This window comes from Lactuca saligna, chromosome 8 (assembly GCF_052625555.1).
Source record: "Lactuca saligna cultivar CGN05327 chromosome 8, ASM5262555v1, whole genome shotgun sequence".
NCBI classification, from domain to species: Eukaryota; Viridiplantae; Streptophyta; class Magnoliopsida; order Asterales; family Asteraceae; genus Lactuca; species Lactuca saligna.
Genome location: NC_136424.1, coordinates 30,012,762 through 30,032,680, shown reverse-complemented (window position 1 = coordinate 30,032,680; position 19,919 = coordinate 30,012,762). Strand labels below are relative to the sequence as shown.

General features: G+C 31.3%; 1 protein-coding gene across 6 annotated transcripts; it reads right to left on the bottom strand.

Moving 5' to 3' along the window:
• Positions 1 to 1,524: 1,524 nt before the first annotated feature.
• On the bottom strand, positions 1,525 to 3,200 carry LOC145012063 (Ubiquitin-like superfamily protein). Of its 6 annotated transcripts, none has more exons than XM_078970831.1 (5): positions 3,168 to 3,200; positions 2,289 to 2,532; positions 2,096 to 2,201; positions 1,912 to 2,011; positions 1,525 to 1,736 (listed from the first exon to the last, which is right to left on the bottom strand). In XM_078970831.1, exons 2-5 carry the CDS (start codon positions 2,518 to 2,520, stop codon positions 1,641 to 1,643), a joined length of 534 nt encoding a protein of 177 aa, XP_078826957.1. In that variant the 5' UTR covers positions 2,521 to 2,532; positions 3,168 to 3,200; the 3' UTR covers positions 1,525 to 1,640. The 6 variants fall into 6 exon arrangements, with proteins under 6 accessions (XP_078826957.1, XP_078826958.1, XP_078826959.1 ...); XM_078970832.1 differs by lacking the exon at positions 3,168 to 3,200 and adding an exon at positions 3,084 to 3,104; XM_078970833.1 differs by lacking the exon at positions 3,168 to 3,200 and adding an exon at positions 2,789 to 3,023 and having other exon boundaries at positions 2,096 to 2,192.
• Between the last annotated feature and the right edge of the window lie 16,719 nt (positions 3,201 to 19,919).

Genomic DNA, 19,919 nt, shown 5'->3' with positions numbered 1-19,919 from the left:
TTGACTTTGTTTGTAAGAATATAAGTGTTTATAAGAATATAAAACCAAGATTGTTAAAATTCCTTTTTTTAGTGATAGTGTATGATTTATGTCTTTTTATCCTTTTTAGTAAATGTTAAATGCTATAGTTAATTAATAATATTTGTATCTGATATACCTTCTAGATAACATTTTGTTTTGGAGAGGTGTATGAACTTGCCTCTCCTAACGATGTTTACTCATGCATTTCTCTTTGATAATGATAATAAATATAAAAACTACTTACTTAGATACTTATTTTCTAATCGATAAATTTAGATTTATTTGTAAAAACTACTACATATGCATAGGCCAAGGCAGAAACGGCTCTACATTATTGCATTCCTTCTCAATCACCCTTTCTATTCCTTGGGCAATTTCTTGTAGTTACCATTATGTTATCGATATGAAAACTTGAAATATTGAGTTATAGTTTCATTTTATAATCTTATTTTTTCGTTATGTGCAAGTGTATTGACAAATCAACTTGCTAACTAGTATGTTTTAGCTATTGTTAGACCCCTTTATTCATTCGTTCAAGAATATCACAAAGTTTCTTAAATGCATATATATACATTTTTATGTTAACCACATTTGTAATATCACTTTTGTAAACCATCATCGTCATATTATCATGTCTAATATGATAAGTCATAGATATTTATTGTGTTATATTGTAGCTTTCGTGATTGATTCATGGCAAAACCACACATCATCCATCGAGTCATGACATACATTAATCTTGACAGCCACATGTACACAAAAGATTTACCAATTATACAAACCAAATAGGGTTTTATATACATGAAATCCAACACATGCATATGGTGAGAACAACTATGACACTACTTAATCTAAATTTCATAAAATTGTATGGATTCAAGAAAAAGTATTCGCACTCTAATTGTTACTCTGTTAACAATTCAGTTCACGTGTATACCATAGGGATACTATTTTGAAAGATAAAGAATCCCTATTTCCTAAGACTCCATATAAATCGTTCAAAATTTTCTTGATTCTAGACATTATAGCACATTTAAAAACAAGGTGCTTGCTATTATTAAGAGAATTTAAATCGATTTAATGGAAGAAGTTTCGTGGTCTATCGATTTAAGTCAATGAGAAAGAAAACTGTTCATGGATATGATGATTACTACGATCGATGAGAGTAAATTAAACTAATATCTTAATCGATGACTAAATTAAACTAATATCTTAATCGATGACTACCAAAAACGATGACAAAAAATAGATGTTCAATATGTTAGAACTTTGTTCTTAGGAAATAAAGCATGTGAAGAACAAATTTTTCCTCCCTTATAAGCCCTTATGTTAATACCTAAAGTAAAATGGATAATGCTCGAGTTAAAGAGATTGGGTTTGAATTGTGGTTTTGTAATTTCCGATTCTAAAACGCATGCCTCAACCTCTATTAAGCCTACTCTTTACTAACCCATTCAAAATCACACAATTTTGAACCACAAACTTCATTAGAAATAAACAACATTTTAAATCAACCTAAGATAAATCATAGATCAGAGATAGAAACAATATCTATGGTTACATATATCAAAATCATTCTTATAAACACAAACTAATCCTTTTAAGGAGTTACAATTAATTCATTCCCTTCGATTGAGCCCATGAAAAAACCGATGTTTTCTCCTTCGTGAATGTCGATTTGAAGCCCTTGTCATAATATATGCCATAAAATGCACCTATCAACCAAAAATCCCAAACTATTAAACAAACTCTAGAATAATACAACATTTTTATGATTTGAGACTCACGTATGCAACAAAATTTAATTTGATTTTTCAAAGAAATTCAAAATTTTACATCAATGGTTGATTAGATAACTTGGAAGAAGATTACGTAGAGATTCAAGAGCACCTGAGAGTGATTACGTATGCCATGATCTTGAAGAATTCCATCATCATTAAGAAGCTTTTCATTGTGATATGAAAGGCAGAAATTTCGCCACACATGCTTCCTAATAACACAAAAATCAATTTTCTCATAACAAAATCAAGAAAGAAATATGTCAAATTGTCAAAATAAAGATTCGGGAAAAAACCAAGAAATGTGACGATGACCCATCTTTGACTGCTCCATTTCGTTGACTTTTTTCTCAATAGCAAGTTTCAAATCCTTGACTTTTGCCGAATTCATCACTGCAACATCTAATCAACCAAGAATGGTTATTGATTAATGATTAATGATAAGGTGAGATGAAAATAGGAAGATGAGAAATAAGCATAATTGTATACCAAAAGATGTGTTGTCCATTTTAATTACAGAAACACGCATTGCACTACCGAGTTCCAAGCTGATTAGGGTATCGACATCTGATAAAGTTGGATTTTTTGGTACGTCTGCAAGAACAGGATCATCAAGGAGTGCAGCTAGTGTTGAATTTAGTTTTGCTTTCTTGACATTGTTATTGTTGTACTCTAGAGCCACATTGTCATCCTCGATGCTACTTGATGTTGGTTCAGTCATGTCTGTATTTATCTGGAAGGTATATAAGAAACTCAGTGAGGCAATACATCAAACACCTTATGCGCAAGAAACCAAACGCTTTGAGAAATCGATCATTTCAAGTTACAGATTTAGAAATTGATAGCGATAAGGGAAATTTCATACAGAAGAAGATACGAGGATCCTTTGGGGTCAATTACCAAACAGGCGTCACTTATATTAAAAAAAAGGTTGCGATTTTAAATAGAATTACATGATTCCGAAGTTCAGTGTTGTCGTAAAAACGCACCTTTGATCCTAGGGTTTTCAACAACAGCTACAATAATGCAGAAAGCCAGAAATCAGAAATTCCTTTTGCGCCTTCGTTTGTTATCCAAAAATTTTGAATTATAGTAAGTTACAATTGAAATTTAACATATTCAAGCATTAACAGCCATAGTGTATCTCTTAACTATCAACGTCAAAAAATTAAAAATTAAAAGCAAATCAGCCAATAATTTTTTTCTTAAACATCGTTTCTAACGATATACAGGTCCATATATTAATTGGGTTCGTAAGAACCATCCATAAACTAGTCAACTTACCACAAACACAATTCATAATCACGGAATCAGATTTCATAATCATTATTTAAAAAATCAAAATGGGAATTTAGCGAAACGTCATACCTGTTGGAACTAGAGGGTGTTTGGCTTAGCTTTTGTGATTTGTAAAAGTTGTTTTTTAAAATGTGTTTGTATTAGCTTTTAAAGGGAAAAAATAAAAAATTAAAATGTTTGGTTTAACTTTTACATGTAAAATGATTAAAAAGAACTAAAAATTACATGGTTTAACTTTTAGATGGGGTTATAAATGTAATTTAATGTTTTAGCTGGTGAAAAGTCAGGAAAAGTCACGATTTCGTGACTTTTCAAAAAGCTGAAATTTACACTATATCAAAAATTGATTAAAAAGTCATTTTTATTTTACCCAAACATCTTTTTGAACCTTTTGTAAAAGATAAAATCAAAAATCACTTTAAAAGTTAATACAAACACCCCCTAGGACTCTAGAAAATGGTCACAACCGAGCAGTGGGAGCTTATTTAAATTTACCTCCCCTAGGCCTTGTTCCCGAGTTTAAAAAAGAATAAAAGAGACACAGAAAAGAAAGAAAAATAAAATTTTCATTTGTGTTGGAGATAAGTAATCATTTTGTTATTTTTTTCAAATCCTTTCAAATCCGAAAGTGATCATCTCATTTCCCTCTACTTCCTCTAATTCTCCCCTTTAATAAAACTTGGAATCACCAATTTTTTTTTTATTTTCTTCTCAATTTCACATATTTCATTTCCCTTCTCTCCTTAAATTGAACTCGGAAACGGAGTGTCAATCAAATCAATTTTTTGACATTTGATTTCACATTAATTATTTTTTTGTTTTTTTTTTGTTATTTTTAATTCTTTTTCAATTTATATTATTATTATCATTATAAATTTCATAAAATTTTCTAACATTCGGACGACATTATAAATTCGAATAGCTATATAAAATCGTTTTTTAATATTTTAATACTATTATTATTATTATTATTATTATTATTATTATTATTATTATTAATAATTTCGAACAACATTTTATAAATCGGACATTATAAATTCGAACGGCTATATAAAATTAGAAACATAATATAGTGCTCGACTAAGTTATTTCAATCCGCATAACGTATAACGCAATTGTAATACCATACCGATTAATACCCATAAATAATAGAGATAAACTTTGTTTTTGTTCCGATTTTATATAGTCGTTCGAATTTATAGTGTCCGATTTATAAAATATTTTATAATAATAATATTAATAATAAAATAATCATTTGAATTTATAATGTCCGATTTCATATAACCGTTCGAATTTATAATGTTGTCCAAATGTTAAACTTTTGTGCGAAATTTATAACAATAATATTAATAAAATTAAAATATTATAATAATAATAATAATAATAATAATAATAATAATAATAAAATCAACAAAAAAAAATAGGAATAAAACAAAAAAAAAAATACAAAAAGTCAAATAGGAGAGAGGGGGGGGGAGGGGGGGAGAATTTGAAAAAGAGGAGGATACTTTTAGAAAGCCCCTTTTAAAATGACGGAATCGTTACTTGGGCAAGCAATTGGCGCCAACCTATTTCGAATCGGTCCAATTTCGACCAATAATAAGAAAACTATCAACCAGATCAATTAAACTGAACTGGTTTTTGTGCCATTTTTTTGTACCCGATTAGAACCATACATGTTTGATATAACTATTTAGTGCGTTGAGCCTATATATATATATATATATATATATATATATATATATATATATATATATATATATATATATATATATATATATATATATATATATATATATATATATATACACACCAAAGCAATCAACAAAAAATAACCTGATACATAAAAAAAAAAAAAAAAAAGTGTTAATATAATCTAGAATGAAGTAAAAACAGCGAACTCAATCCTGAAAAAACATAAATTTTGTTTTGATATATTTTGTTAAGGTACATGTAAAATAATTAATATGTAACCAAATAAAGTGTTTATATAATATAAAATAAAGTCTAAACGATAAGCTACATGTTAGAAAATAAATCATGTCAAATGGACTTCAAACAAGGAGTTAGGGAAATTTAAAAAATATGAACAATCGTGCATAATGTTAAACATAAACACACCTTTCGGGTTGGCCTTAGTCTTTTACCCGGAAAGGTGGCACCAACTGAAAAAAACTGAAACCGATGGTAGGACAATCTTAAGAACTAACAATTGACCTGCTCGATGAAAACCAATCATGGTTTAGTGCGGTCTCAACAGGGCAATTGCTCAACCTTACCCCAAATCATTTAACCACTCTTATTTTTTTTGATCAAACGACTTTACTTTATGGACTATGAAGCATGTAAACAACTCAAGTAAACATGAGCTAAAATGTGGATTCGAACCGGTCCCAAAAGGTAGATTGTTGTCAAACTGGTCTAAAACAAGTCTGGATTGAAAAAAGATTGGTCCAAATAAACACAAGAACAATAAAAGACCGACCGAGATCGGTCCGATAAAAAACGAACAGTTTCAAAGACTGACCCAATATTGATATGAGACGAAGCCGATACCGCCTCAAAGAAGACCTAATTCCCTTGTATCTTTTACTAAAAAACTTAATCTTTAAAACTTAACTTAATAGTACCAACCAGCTCCAAAGGTTAAAAAAATAAACTTAAAATATGAAACTAATCCGCTCAAAACCGAATTTAAACAAAATTTAAACTTTTTTTTTTATTTTTGTTTTTTTTATTTTTTTTTTTAACAATGTAAGACCCTAAAAATATAGATACACAAGTTAAGGTAGCGAACCCTATTGGTTCATATTGAATAGAAAAAGAAAAAAAAATGGGTTTTGTAATCTCCAAATTCATATAAAGAAGTTTGGGCTTTAAGATACTTAGCCCACAAGGCTAATATTCTTAAAACAAAAGCCTTATAAAAGAGTTGGGGGAGATCAGAGATGTTGTGATTTTATGTTAAACGGAACATGAGAATATAATGAAAATTACAACTATTATAATTTGGTTATTAGATGTAAACAAAAATAGAAGAATTTACATCTTTTAAATTGTATTGGGTTAAGTGGGGAAAATAGACAGAGTTGAAGGGGTGATTATATTATTTGTGGTAAAAAAAAAAAAAAAAAACCAAGAGTGGGTTTTCTTGGTCAAAAAAATAGGAGAAGCACACACATGTTTTGTGTGTAATCGAGAAATCAGAAGGATAGAGGAGGAAATAGAGAGTCGGGAGGTCATGTGAAATTAAGAAGTGAACCTAAATCTTTAGCAAAAATGAGGTTGATGATTTTGAATTTTTAATGGCAATAATCATTGATACATTATGGGAGTGTTTGGTTGGGTGTAATGGAATGAGAAATGAATGGAATGAAACGATAAATGAATGGAATGGACGAAATAATGAAATGATTCATTACCATTCCTCCTTTTATTCTTGCCTATCAAGCGCCTAAGCGCCTTCTATGTTGTTAATTTAGTTAGCTAATAATTGAAATCAGAAGATATGTTTATAGATGTTGATATTGGAAAACAAATAAAGGGGTTGATTTTTAGGGGAACAGGGAAACATGTTTTTTAAATGTCTTACAATTTGCATGAGAAATTCCTTTAGAAGTGAACATTGATAAAATGTTTCCTTTTAAGACATGAAATTAGAATAAAAAAGAATTTTGAAGAAAATCCAAGTGATGTCTTTCATTATTTCACAATCTGTAAACGAATTGTTTAGAGTTAATTATATAAATTATCGATCAAACAATTATTTCACTTATTACGATGTTTGAACAATATAAACAATAAGATAATGGTTTTGGATTTTTGTTTATTTCTTACAAATTACACACATCAGATGATGTAATCTTAAAGTATACTTCAAAGTGTCTTGCCTTAAGAAAATATGTATGCTTATGATATTTGAATTTTTTAAAATGTATTGATTGTTTTCTAATACATCTATAGTACATATAAATTTATTAACTATTTTTGTGATCATTGCATCCACAAAAATAAATTAAAAAAAAAAAAGAGGTATCTAAAATTTGTCTCATTGAATGCTAAAAAGATTACAAATTTAGATGTAAGTAAGTTTTTTGATATTTTATTTTGAATACATAGAAGTGCTTGTACTTGGTCTCCAGAATACCAAGACCACACCATACCGCAATCATATCGTATCAACATCCGCCATAAAATATACAAAAGTAACGAGAACACTACTCAATTTCTATAACTAAAAATAACATTCCACGCATAACCATAATATCTAATAAAAGTGACTATATTATATATCTAATATATACATTTTACAACACATTTACATTTAATGACATCTTTCCTGTTGACGACATTAAGAGTTTGGTGACTTTTTAGATAAATCCTCTCTAGAAGCATCTAAAGTATAATTCTCATCTAATACGATGTATTTGATGATGAATTCAAGCCATGTGAAATCATATTTAATGCAATTAACATACTTTCTCAAACATCCCATGTTAATATAATAAATTTGTTCAATGCTTCACTTAAAGTCACCACTAAGGCTGATGGGAGTGGAGATGCCAAGCACCCTCGCTAAGAGCTCGCTAGCAAAAGGAACACCACCCCTTAGCTCTCGCTAGGGGGCTCGCCAACTTGAAGTCGCTACATGCATAGCGAGAGGAGAGAGAGGGAAAGAGTTGCACCTGATTGGTTCTTTCCTTTTTGATCGGAAAGCTCTTGTATGAGCCAAACATTCACTGGCCAAGAAAATAGCAGCTCAAGTACTCGATCATTTCCCCCCTTTTGAATTCTTCACTTGGTAAGAGCTTTTGCTTGTTTTAATCAAACTAGAAAATCCAATTGAAAGGTAGTTATTATTAGTTCTAATTTCCAAACTTTAGGAACCGAACCACTACAAGAATTTAAACTTTGGGTTATCACCACACGCTGCTTACAAGATCAAATTATTAAAAAAAATATATCAAAATGCATTAAAGTTTTTTAACTTTTAAACACCGTTTAAATAATATGCCTAAAAAGATCAAAATTAATGAAATAATTTTAGGCATCACTTCAAAAAAAAAAAAAATCAGTTTTGTGTAAACACCTCACGTGCATACAAGATCAAATGATCAAAATTAAAATGCTTGTTATGAGTTTACTTTTAAGCACTATTTCAAAATTCTTGAAAATTCCTTAACTTTTAATACCATTTCAATAATTTTAATTTGAAACAACATGGTTATAAGTAAAGGATGTCTTGGAAAACTTACTTTTTTCAAAAGAACGGTGGTTTCCAAATCACAAGATCCCTCAACAACTCAAAATCTTTAAAACAGTGCTAGAGAATCTACTAAATCTTTATTGAGGTCAATGAAATAGAAACATTATGTTATCATATTCTCTAACTTTTCAATCCTCCTTTACACCACTAGGCATAATCTCATAAAACCAACCGTACTTTCCCTAACTCTTAAAACTTCTTCAACCAGTGCCACTGAATACATGGGGTTCAAAACACATGCCAAAGGTAAACATGTTAGCCGTCTCATATCTCTATCAATTTGATTTTTATCATATTATCCCATGAAAATTTAGTAGTTAGAAATAATATAGAACAAAGATATCCATTTGCTATTTGGGGAGCGAACCAAACATGAATAAAATTGAAGTTTTCAGCAATGGAAGAGATAGACAACATGAATAAAATTGAAGTTTTCAGCAATGGAAGAGATAGACAGACAAACAGATAGTAAAATTGTTACATACTGAAGCCATGACAATTAGTTGTTTTATATACAATGTATAACATGATTATACAAACAAATCCCATTGACAGTTACATCTTGAGTCTGCATAGTGCTCGGGAAAAAAAACCCCTTTAGCAATGTCGACAATGTAGAGTTATAGAGTTTGCCTCATAATTAAACTGAATACAACTACATAATGATGTAAACTTTGGGCCTAAGTATCGTGGCAGTACCATAACCGTTTTAGGATTTTTGTAGCCATCGATTATGATATTTTCTTGAGAAACCAGTGAGTTTTTGCCAATCAATCACCATAATTAGGCTGAAAACCCGGATCGGGAAAAATTAGGGCACACAAATGGAAATAAGTTACCTGAATGAAACTTAGGATAAGGATATCAGTATTGCCTTCTAGATCGAAGCGCGAAATATGTAGAGACATAATGGATTCTAATTTGACGCATAAAGGGAAGCAATGGAACGGTGCATATCATCTGTCAAACAACAATCGAATACAAAACGGTGTGGATCCACTTTTACATGGTGTCACTCCGACACAGGAAAGTTGAGTATAAGGCAACGTGCATCAAATTTCATCGGCGTCCCAAGTGAAGTTGTGTCTCCTGGGAACTATAAAAACAATGTAGGCGGCAGGAGAAAAAGGACTGGTAGCGTTTCGTGCCTGAAGAATCTATGATGGTTGATAGATCCGGGGGATTGAGGAAACTGAAACATGGAGCGTTGTGGATATATATATATATATATATATATATATATATATATATATATATATATATATATATATATATATCGGTGATGACAAAAGGGTACGACAAGACAGAGAAAAGGCAGTGGTGGTATTGTGTGTTTGGTGAAGCGGTGTAAGAAACATTGACCTTCGTGTCATCGTTTAAAGGTAGGTAACATCTGCCAACATGTGTGATGATCCAATCTGCTATGGCCCGTAATGTGGAGACATCTCACGCGATTCACGCGCTATATGAAAAAATAGGGTTTTCATACATATATATATATATATATATATATATATATATATATATATATATATATATATATATATATATATATATATATATAGGTAAAAGTTTAAAATAAGAACCCCTAAATGTTAACAACCCTAGGAACCACTAATTTTTACATGATCTATTTCTCTTTTCTAATATTTTGATTGTTTTTTTTTGTTTTTATAAATGAAAAAACAATAAGGACGAAAAAGCATTCCGTTAGTTTAGATCTAACATCATTTCTCTTATTATTCTCCAAAAAACAAAAATAGATCTTTTCACCTCCTTCAACCACATTTGATGAACACCAGCATACCACCATCGTTGACGACGACCTCACTGCCGACGATGACCCCTCCATTACCACTTTTATTGCATTTTCACAGCCTCCGACCACCATCAATAACACCTACATCTGTCTCCAGAGATCTCAAACCATTAATGCGGTGAACTGTCGCCACCGACAACACCAAACCACCATCAACAATGCTAATCGCCTTATGTTCCATTTTTCTCAGATCTTCATGAAATACAACCACATCTAGTAACATCTGACAACATTTCCCCAACCTCCGTCACATCAGATTTGTTACAAGACTTCCGCCTCCGTCGACTCCCTAGATCTGACCTTCTACATCTTCAGATCTGCAACTTCTGGTGACTCTAAGCCATATATGACCTTTTACACCTTTAGATTTATTATGTATTGTAACTTTCACGGCCGAAAACACCAGATTTGACATTGTACACCTTCACATTTATGATTTGTGCTTCGTCTCTGACCTCTAACCTCACCGAAACACCAAAAAAGTATTGTTGTTTTCAGATTTGACGAGAAATGACAAAAACTCACCTTCTCCTAGTAGCTGGTGGTGGTTCCACCGCCTTCTAATATTTTATGGGAAGATCTACTTATTTTCTGATGAGAACTCACCTTCTATCGGTGGCAGATGGTGGGTGGTTCCACCATCACCGCCTCCTTTCTTTGCTCTTTATTTCTCGGATTTTTGAAATAAACATGCACATGTGGTCTTTGATGAAATGTCTCAATGAAAAGAATTGTGAATGATATGAATGAGGATTTGAATTAGTCTATTAAGTTATGAATGGACGTCTGAACTAATATTTAAAGTTATGAATGAGTGTGAACTCTGATTTTAATCCATGCATATATGATGATTTTTGAAGCATGGTAAGAGCTTTAGATTTGGTTATGTTAGAAGAAAAGCAAATATTGTAAATAATATGTATTAAGTCATACAATTGTGTTTATTAAGTTGCGGATTTTATATATTAAGTTGTGAATTATATGTATTAAGTTATGAATTTTGTGTATAAATTTGTAAATAGTATGTATTAAGTTGTGAATTGTGTTTATTAAGTTGTGAATTTTGGGAATTGAAATTTGAATATATTAAAATTACATTGTGAATTAACTCTCTTAAATTGTGAATGTTGTGTTAATTTGTGTGTTAGATTGTGAATAAATGAATTAGTTGTCCAAATAATATTCTAAATTTTTACTTTTATTTTCAAAGATGTTTTTTGTTTAAAAAATAATAACTTTAGTAGTATATGAGAAGTTTATGTTTATTAAGTTGTGAATTATGTTTATTAAGTTATGAATTTTGTGTATTAATTTGTAAATAATATGTATTAAATTGTTAATTATGTTTATTAAGTTGTGAATTTTGTGTATTAATTTGTGAATTATGTATTAAGTTGTGAATTTGTGAGTTAAACTATGAATATATTAAATTAAATTATGAATTTACTCTCTTAAATTGTGAATTTTGTATTTATTTTTGTGTTAAATTGTGAACAAATTAATTATTTGTCCAAATAATATTCTAAATTCATATTTCTATATTAAAAGATTTTTTTGGTTTAAAATATAATAATTTTAATAGTATATGGAGAGTTTTAACTATTCTAGTTATTAAAACCAAACTCTTTTCAAGAAAGAAACATCGGTATATATGTAGGGCAAATTTCATATAAGAGTTTCCATGGACAATAATGATTTTAAAACAGATTATATGCTAATTTTAATATTAAATTTAAAGGATAAACAAATATGTGCTCAACAAAAAAAGTAAGTAAGTAAATAAATAAAATACAAAATGGAAGTTTATTAACAAAATATTTATATAGTTAAAGAAATCTATAAGAAAAACAATATTAAGTAGAAAAAACATAAAAAATGGTCCCTGTGGTTATTCAAAATCTGAAGTTTAGTTCCCGTGCTTTAAAAACCTCATAGACGGTCCCTGTGTTTTCAAAACTTTTGACGATTGGTCCTTATTGCTAACTCCGTTAACTTTTGTCCGTTAGTTGAGGAACATTTTCGTTATTTCATACCACAGGGACCATTTATGATCTTTTCAGTTATTTTTTTTAAAAAAAGAAAAAACTAAATATAATTATTTAATATATATAATCTCTCTCTCTCTCTCTCTCTCCCTCTCTCATTTTGTCTTCTTGGAAATTAAAAAACTCATACTTGCAGATGCATCTTAAAACAGACACATAAAACCCAACAATTGCAAATGCATCATATTAAATCTAGTGAAGAAGAAAGGGATTAAATACCACCCCGTGCTACCCCATCATCCTCTTTTTCTCATTCGATGTCACTTCCCCCATTTCTTTCTAAGCCCAGATCGATGTGTCTCCCTTTCATCATCAGAAATCAAACCGTTCTTGAATTTCTCATTTCAGGTAAATCGATAATATATTCTCTTTCTAGATCCGACTTCGACAGGTAGTGGTGTGATAGAGAGAAACAGAGGGAGTCAAGGTGGCCTGGAAGGTGTTGATTCTTTATTCAGATATGTCGTCACCATAAGAGAGCACCGAAGATGAAATTGTTTCTATGCATCGACCCAAGATGAACGTGTAGATCGTATACTGAATTTGGGGGCGACAACATGTAGATTGTATACCTCCCAACACCATTCTTCTTTCTTCATCTTAGAAGTTAGGATGAAGAAAAACCCAACTTCTATCTCGGTTTTGGGAGGAAGAAAAAACACAACTTGTATATGTGTCAATTGGCACCTCCAGATCTTGATTTGTCCATCGAGTTCGAACCTTTCAGATTTAGGGTTCACACTTCACCGAGTTCAAGCTTTCTTGATTGAAGGTTCATGAAGTTCACCGGTAACCGTTGACACAACCCCAATCTCTTAGGGTACAAAACCCGATGTGGGTGTCCCTTCCCCATTTCGATTTAAACTCTCCGATTAATGTAATTTTAGGGAAGAACGTGATGATACATAGTACCTTAGCTTTATTTATCTTCTAGATCTTATTTCCAACAACATTTGCAAGTGAGAGGAGTTAAAGGGAGCGATTTTGAAGTGTAGATGTTGACCTATTGGAGAGAGAGAGCGAGCGAGCGAGAGAGAGAGAGAGAGAGAGAGAGAGAGAGAGAGAGAGAGAGAGAGAGAGAGAGAGATTATATTTTAAATAGTTATATTTAGTTTTTTTTTAAATAACTAAAAAAATCATAAATGGTCCCTGTGGTGTGAAATGACAAAAATGCCCCTCAATTAACGGACAAAATTTTACGGAGCTAGCAATAAGGACCAGTCGTCAAAAGTTTTGAAAACACAGGGACCATCTATGAGATTTTTAAACCACAGGGACTAAACTTCAGATTTTAGGTAACCACAGGAACCATTTATAATGTTTTTTCTATTTTCTATAAAGAAAATAGTAATGATAAGTCAATCTACAAGCTAATCTAAAAGTAAAAATAGATACAGTGTCATAGAAAAGAAAATAGGTAAAATATAAGATTAAAAGGAGTGGGTGCGGGAGCACCTATAGTTTTGCCACCCATGCAACACACGGTCTATTGAGTGTGGTTTGAACAGTGCTCCTTCCATCCACGGTTTTTTACTGCCGCACTCCTTGGTTAATTTTTTGGGCTGGTTAAAGATTATATTGGGCTACAAAACCCACGACTAAAGCAAATTAACATTAGTATTTTTTTTTATTTTGTATTATTTCTAGATAATGAATAAAATATAAAAAGGATATAATTCTAATTTGAAGTTTTTATTTAAATTACATTTTCTAACAAAATTACAACACCACACCTAGTAATGTAATGAGTTTTTAGTTTTAATTAATGAAATCTTTTGTTTTTAATTAAAACTAAATTTTTTAATTATTTTTAAAAAATGTGACATCATTTATTGGGTGTGGTATCAAACCACACTTTTGTGTACATGCTTATGATTTACCTACGTGTGACAAAATAAAAAGTGTGACACGACTTCATTAAATGTACTAAATCTTTTTTGACATGAAACAATTGATTTGTAGTATAATTTTGTATTTTTTGTTCTCGTCTCAAGTATTTAATATTATTTCATTTTTTTTAATATATCTTGATTTGTTTAGCATCACTCATCGACAAGTGGAATGTAAAACAAGCAAAAACTATAAAATTGAGTAATAATAATCTTTTAATAAGATAAAAAAAAAAATTCTTTAACGAGTGTTTCATATGATGAAAAAATACGTTTATATGGGATTATGTGTTTGTTTTGGTTATATAGTTGCCGGTCGTAAAGAATATGAGAATAGTATTTATTTAGTATAACTAGTTTATAACCCGTGAGAACCACGGTTATAAAATTAATGAAACCTTTATTTTAAAAAATCAAAATTATTAATTAACTATTTTAAATAAATATTACTTTAGAGATATATTTTTTTTTAGTTATATAAAATTATAATCGTTGATTTTAATAAATACATGAAGTTATATCATTTTATAATCTGTATTCATTTTATTTTATTTTTCAATCTAATATTATTAATTTAAAATGAAGAATCAATTATTTATTTAGTGTAATTAGAATGAGAAATTTAAAAATTAAAATTTGAAATGGATAATCAATTATTAATTTAATTAATGTAATCAAAGTGGACATTTAAAATTTGAAATGTATAATTAAAAGGTTGATAAGTGGCATGATAGATGATATATAGCATTAATGAGGAGTTTTAATTGTATACCACTTGTCAATAGGAGATTAAACCTATTCTTTTATTAGAATAGAGATTTAATTTGTCGAAAATACGTTTAATGAAATAATTTAAAATGATTGTTAGAGTTCTTAATTTTTTTTTTGTCCGATGCATTTGGTGATGAATTCAAGCCATGTGAAATCATATTTAATACATGTAACATATTTTCTCAAACATTCCATGCATGTTAATATAATAAATTTGTTCATTGTTTCAGGTAAAGCACCACTAACATTCAAGTCCGTATAAATTTTATGACTTATGAATTGGTTAACAATTGTACTTGATCAGCACATTACCAAAGCTCAAGCATGTAAACTTTAGGCATTTTTTTTTTTTTTTTTTTAATTTTTTGTAAACATAAAGATCGTGATATTTTCATATATCTAATTTCTTCACTACTTACAAGTTACAACCCGTATTTGGCTTGTCTATACAGAGAATACATGTTATCTAATGCTAATTAAACTTAAAAGTCAATATACACATAATTATTCTATCAACATATCATCTCTTCTGCCGATTGCTCAGCCAGCAGTCTTTGAAGCTCGCTCGGTCTGCATGGTATAACCACGGCACCTTCATAACTAAACCCAAACTCTTCAGCAGCCCGTTCCAGTAGTTTTACAAATGAAGCTCTTTCAAGATATGCCACAGGAACAACAAACCTCCTCTCCTCATGTTCATTCACTGCTATCACTGCAAAGTGCCCTTCTTTCACATCTTTAATAGTTCTAGCAAAAACCCTCCTCTGTAACCTCTTCACCATCACAGAAATCCCAATCTTTTTCGACATATTGCACTCTGAATATATGATAAAATGATATCTTTTAGTCTCTAGTGATCAGGTTAACAGTACGACTAGTACTTATACTCTTTGGAGTCACAATATAAACATGGCATGCATGTGTGCACGTATACACTATGTCGACTCCGTGTATGTATGTGCACGTGCCGAAACGGAAAAATGGAAATTTACCACGAATTTGTGGAGCACGATTGATGCACATGGTGGGTTCCTGGTTTAGGTAAGTTCCCTTCACCGGCTAATTAATCCGAAAAAGGTTAGTATCTTTTCGTACGTACCACTTGAGTGGTAAGGTGGGGTTGCAGGATCTATAACAAGTGTTATGTTATGCCACCGACTCTAAAACCTCTTATGATTAACGTTTCTGTATCTAGACCTAAAACACAATATTGGTGAAATATTTGTTCAATTATTTGTAGGTCCATGTGGTTTATGAAATATCACAAATTAAGTTTTTTGCTAATTTATTTTGATACATATGCTACTTACGGTTTCGAAAACTTGAATGAATAGTCTTTAGCAATTAGTATGAAATTTGTGAACATGGGTAACTATAGAGGTTACTTCTCTTATTTTTTTAGTGCGAGAGTAATTTGGTCTATGAGGTTTGTGACCATGGGTAATTATAGAGAATATTTATGTAATTTTGTCAATATTTTATGTTGGTGAGTTTGTGCAATGATATCTTCATACCTCAATTTTCTAAAGTTTCGTGTTTATCGTCAATAGTATATATAATTTGATTTCTTTAAATAACTTTCGTTTTTAACCTAAAAATACTATTTTTTATGTGTTTATTTTTATATATGTGTCGATATAAATTAAAGGTGGTCAATGTTTCGATGTGAATTTAGAACTTTTGTTTTGTTATTTTTTTTAAGAAAAAAACTTGCTTTTTTTTAATGCACATCTTGGTTTAAATTCGAGTTTGTTTATGTTTCGACGTAATATTTTTTACATTTTCGTGTTTTATTTTATGTACGTTTTCAACGTGTGAATTTGATCACATATAATAATTTTTGTTTAGGGATGAACATTTGGGTCGGGGAACCGGCTGGAACCGGTACCGGAATCGGAACCCAATGGAACAGGTCGGGCCGGGACTAGGACGATATTCTTGTGGATTTTTGGAACCGGAAACCGGTAGAACCGGCAAAAACCAGAACCATATGTTGCTATTTCTTGATAACCGGTTCCAACATTGAAGACACGCCAAGAACCGGTAGGAATTGGGAACCGGCATTCCGGTCCAGTTCTTAATTTCGGCCGACTTCGGTTTCTGGGCCGGGTCTAGTTCGGGCCGATTGCAGCCCAGGTCGGTTCCTTTGCTCATCCCTACGTTGTTCGCTAACTTTAAAAAATGCATTATATTCGAATTTGTCTATGTTTCAACATAATTTGTTTTTTATATTGTCATGCTTCATTTTATGTACGTTTCCTACGTATGAATCTTTCATTTGTTAACTAAAAAACTAATTTTTACGTGTTAATTTTTATGAATATGTCGTTATCAAATTCAAGATGGTTAACGTGTCAACATCAATTTAGAACATTTGTTCATTAGTTTTAAAAAAACTTGTGTTTTTTATATACATGTAGTTATAAATTCGAGTTTGTTTACGTTTCGATGTAATTTTTTTTTTAATGTTTTCGTAGCTGTTTTGATGAAGATGCTTAGGGTTTTTTTTTTTTTTTTTTTTTTTTTTTTTTTTTTTTTTTTTTTTTTTTTTAACATTTTGACGTAACATTTATCAGTACAATCATCAAAATTCAATTTACAAAATTTAATTCATTTAATTACGCTTTTTATTACTACGTGAGATCTCGGTGCGTTGCTGACCACTCTGATGCAGGCTTCCTCAAATGAGCACTCCAGATTGCACGATGCAAAAAATTTACAAAGTTAGGTTAGAAAGCGTTATCGGGGGTGAGACATTGGTATTGCTCTCCGATGCCTAAGTTAGATGTCATCTTTCGGGTTAGCTTTTGAGTAGATTGCTAAAGATTGCTTACCCTTTTTGGAGAGACCGAGCTTCGTTTTATAGTTGAGGCTTTAACCACTCCATGATCTTTTCTTTCGGGCTTTGCTTTGGTCCTCAAGTTGTAAGGGTAAGACCCTTTTAATAAAATATACTTGCATGTTCCATGTTTCTTAGGGTACTGCTTTATAGGTTATGCACAAAAGGTAGGAAGATTCCTGGTGTACGTGGTCGAAATATCTTGATGTGCTGAATACCAATCTATACTTGTTTTTTGGTTAAGGATTTTCTTAAGATGGGGTTATTTGGCCGACCTGGCTTTACTTAGGTTGGCACCTATACCTCAATTAGCCCCAGCCTAATTGTTGTAAACTTTTCCCAAATGGTTTATGATAATTGGGCTTGAAAAGTGTTGTTAAATCTACTTCTTTAATCAAACATTGGGTAAAGTATTGCACGCGCCTTGACATCTGTGTTTCTAGCTACTTGATCGTATTTTTGCAGACGGTTGGCTTTCCTGCTTCTTTTTCCATAAATACTTGTCACATTCATCTATCAGTTTTTCTTTGATACATTTTCCCTTTGTTCTATTTTCTCTTTCGTGCCCCGATTCTCTCTTTTGCTTAGACTAAGAACATGTCTCGTTCGATAATGCTTGTGGTTCATTCTTCTGTTACTCATGAACGTCTTGACCAGATTTCCACGAAATATCATCTTGTCGAGGAAGACAGAGTCGTTCTCCCTAGTTCTATGGTGGTTATTGATTGTCTGCCATCAAGTATAGTTGGTTTTTATCTCTATTACTTCGAGGTTGGCCTTTGTGTTCCCCCTTGTTCTTTCTTTGGTTCCATCATTGAGTTGTATAGAGTCCATACTTGTCAGTTGAAGACCAATTCTATTTTGAAAGTTGTTTGTTTCGAGTTGCTTTTTCATGCCTCTCTTGTTGTTCCTACTATCGATTTGTTTCAGTACTTCTTTTGCATCTGTAGCAATGACGCTTAGTATTAATTTTTTTTTTCCAGGGGGAGAAGTTTTATTGAGGACCTCCCTAAATCCATCAAGAACTGGAAGAATGAATCGATTTTGTTAAATGCATCTCAGTTTCCTTATCGTAAAGGATTTCATACTCTTGGTATAATTATTGATCAGAAGCCCGATATGACTCCTGATTTAAGTCAAGACATAGATAAGATATGCCGCTTGAATGTTATGATGAAAAAATTTCCTACGGCCGTATTGGGTCAGGCCGGTATGAGCCATTATATGTTGCACATGGGTGTGGTTCACTCAATGTTAATTCGAGGCCCACGTACTCCTTTATTTTGTTGCTAACTGTTTATTTATTTTTGCCTTAATAGTTTAATTGCTTCATTTGCAGATGGAAGTCAGTTACTCTTCCTTTTGTCTGAGTTTGTTGAGGGTAAGATTTTAGCTCTTAATCTTGGTTCTGATGATTTCAATCTTCCTATTCTTGATGAAAACTTTGATGGTAGCTGGACTGAGGGCAGTATTAACAAGGAATCAGAGTCCTTGTTCAGAGTTCATGAATTGTATGATGACGATACGGGTGAGAAAACTCTAAATGTTATCACCATCTTGTTATTGTTTTTTGGGATGATGGTGAAGGTGAAAGTGGAGAACAGACGCTTGTTCTTTGTAAGAGGGGTAGGGATTCAAAATTGCTTCTATAGCTCTTGCGACTGTTCTATCTGTTGGCGAGGGTAGTAGTGGTAGAACTATAAAGAGATATTGCTCCTTGGATCCTGGTGCTTTCGGTTCTTTTAATGATAGTATTGGTGTGGGGTGGCCCTGATGGGATTTAGGTAAAACAAATAAACTTAAAACCCTTAAGTTCACATGCAACCTAAAGGATCTATGTTTTCACTATTGAACCTATAACTATGAACATCAAATAAGAAACCCTAAGAACCCTGGGTAATTTTTGAAAATTAGAAATTAGGGTTTAGGATTAAATACCTTAATTGTTATTGTAGTAAATAACAATGATTCTTCAAGAGTAAATATCTTGAAAGCAAGCACCATAAGTGTCGTGCCTCTAATGGAATCACACCCAAGCTAGCAAGAAGATAACGTAAGAGAGGGGAGATGGGAGGATTAAAATTTCGAGTATCCCTTATGGAATTAGAGTGGCCAAAAATGAAGGTCTTAGGGTCCTTTATATATGTTGGATTAGTGTCTAAGTCCATAACTATTTTTGTATGTACTTGACC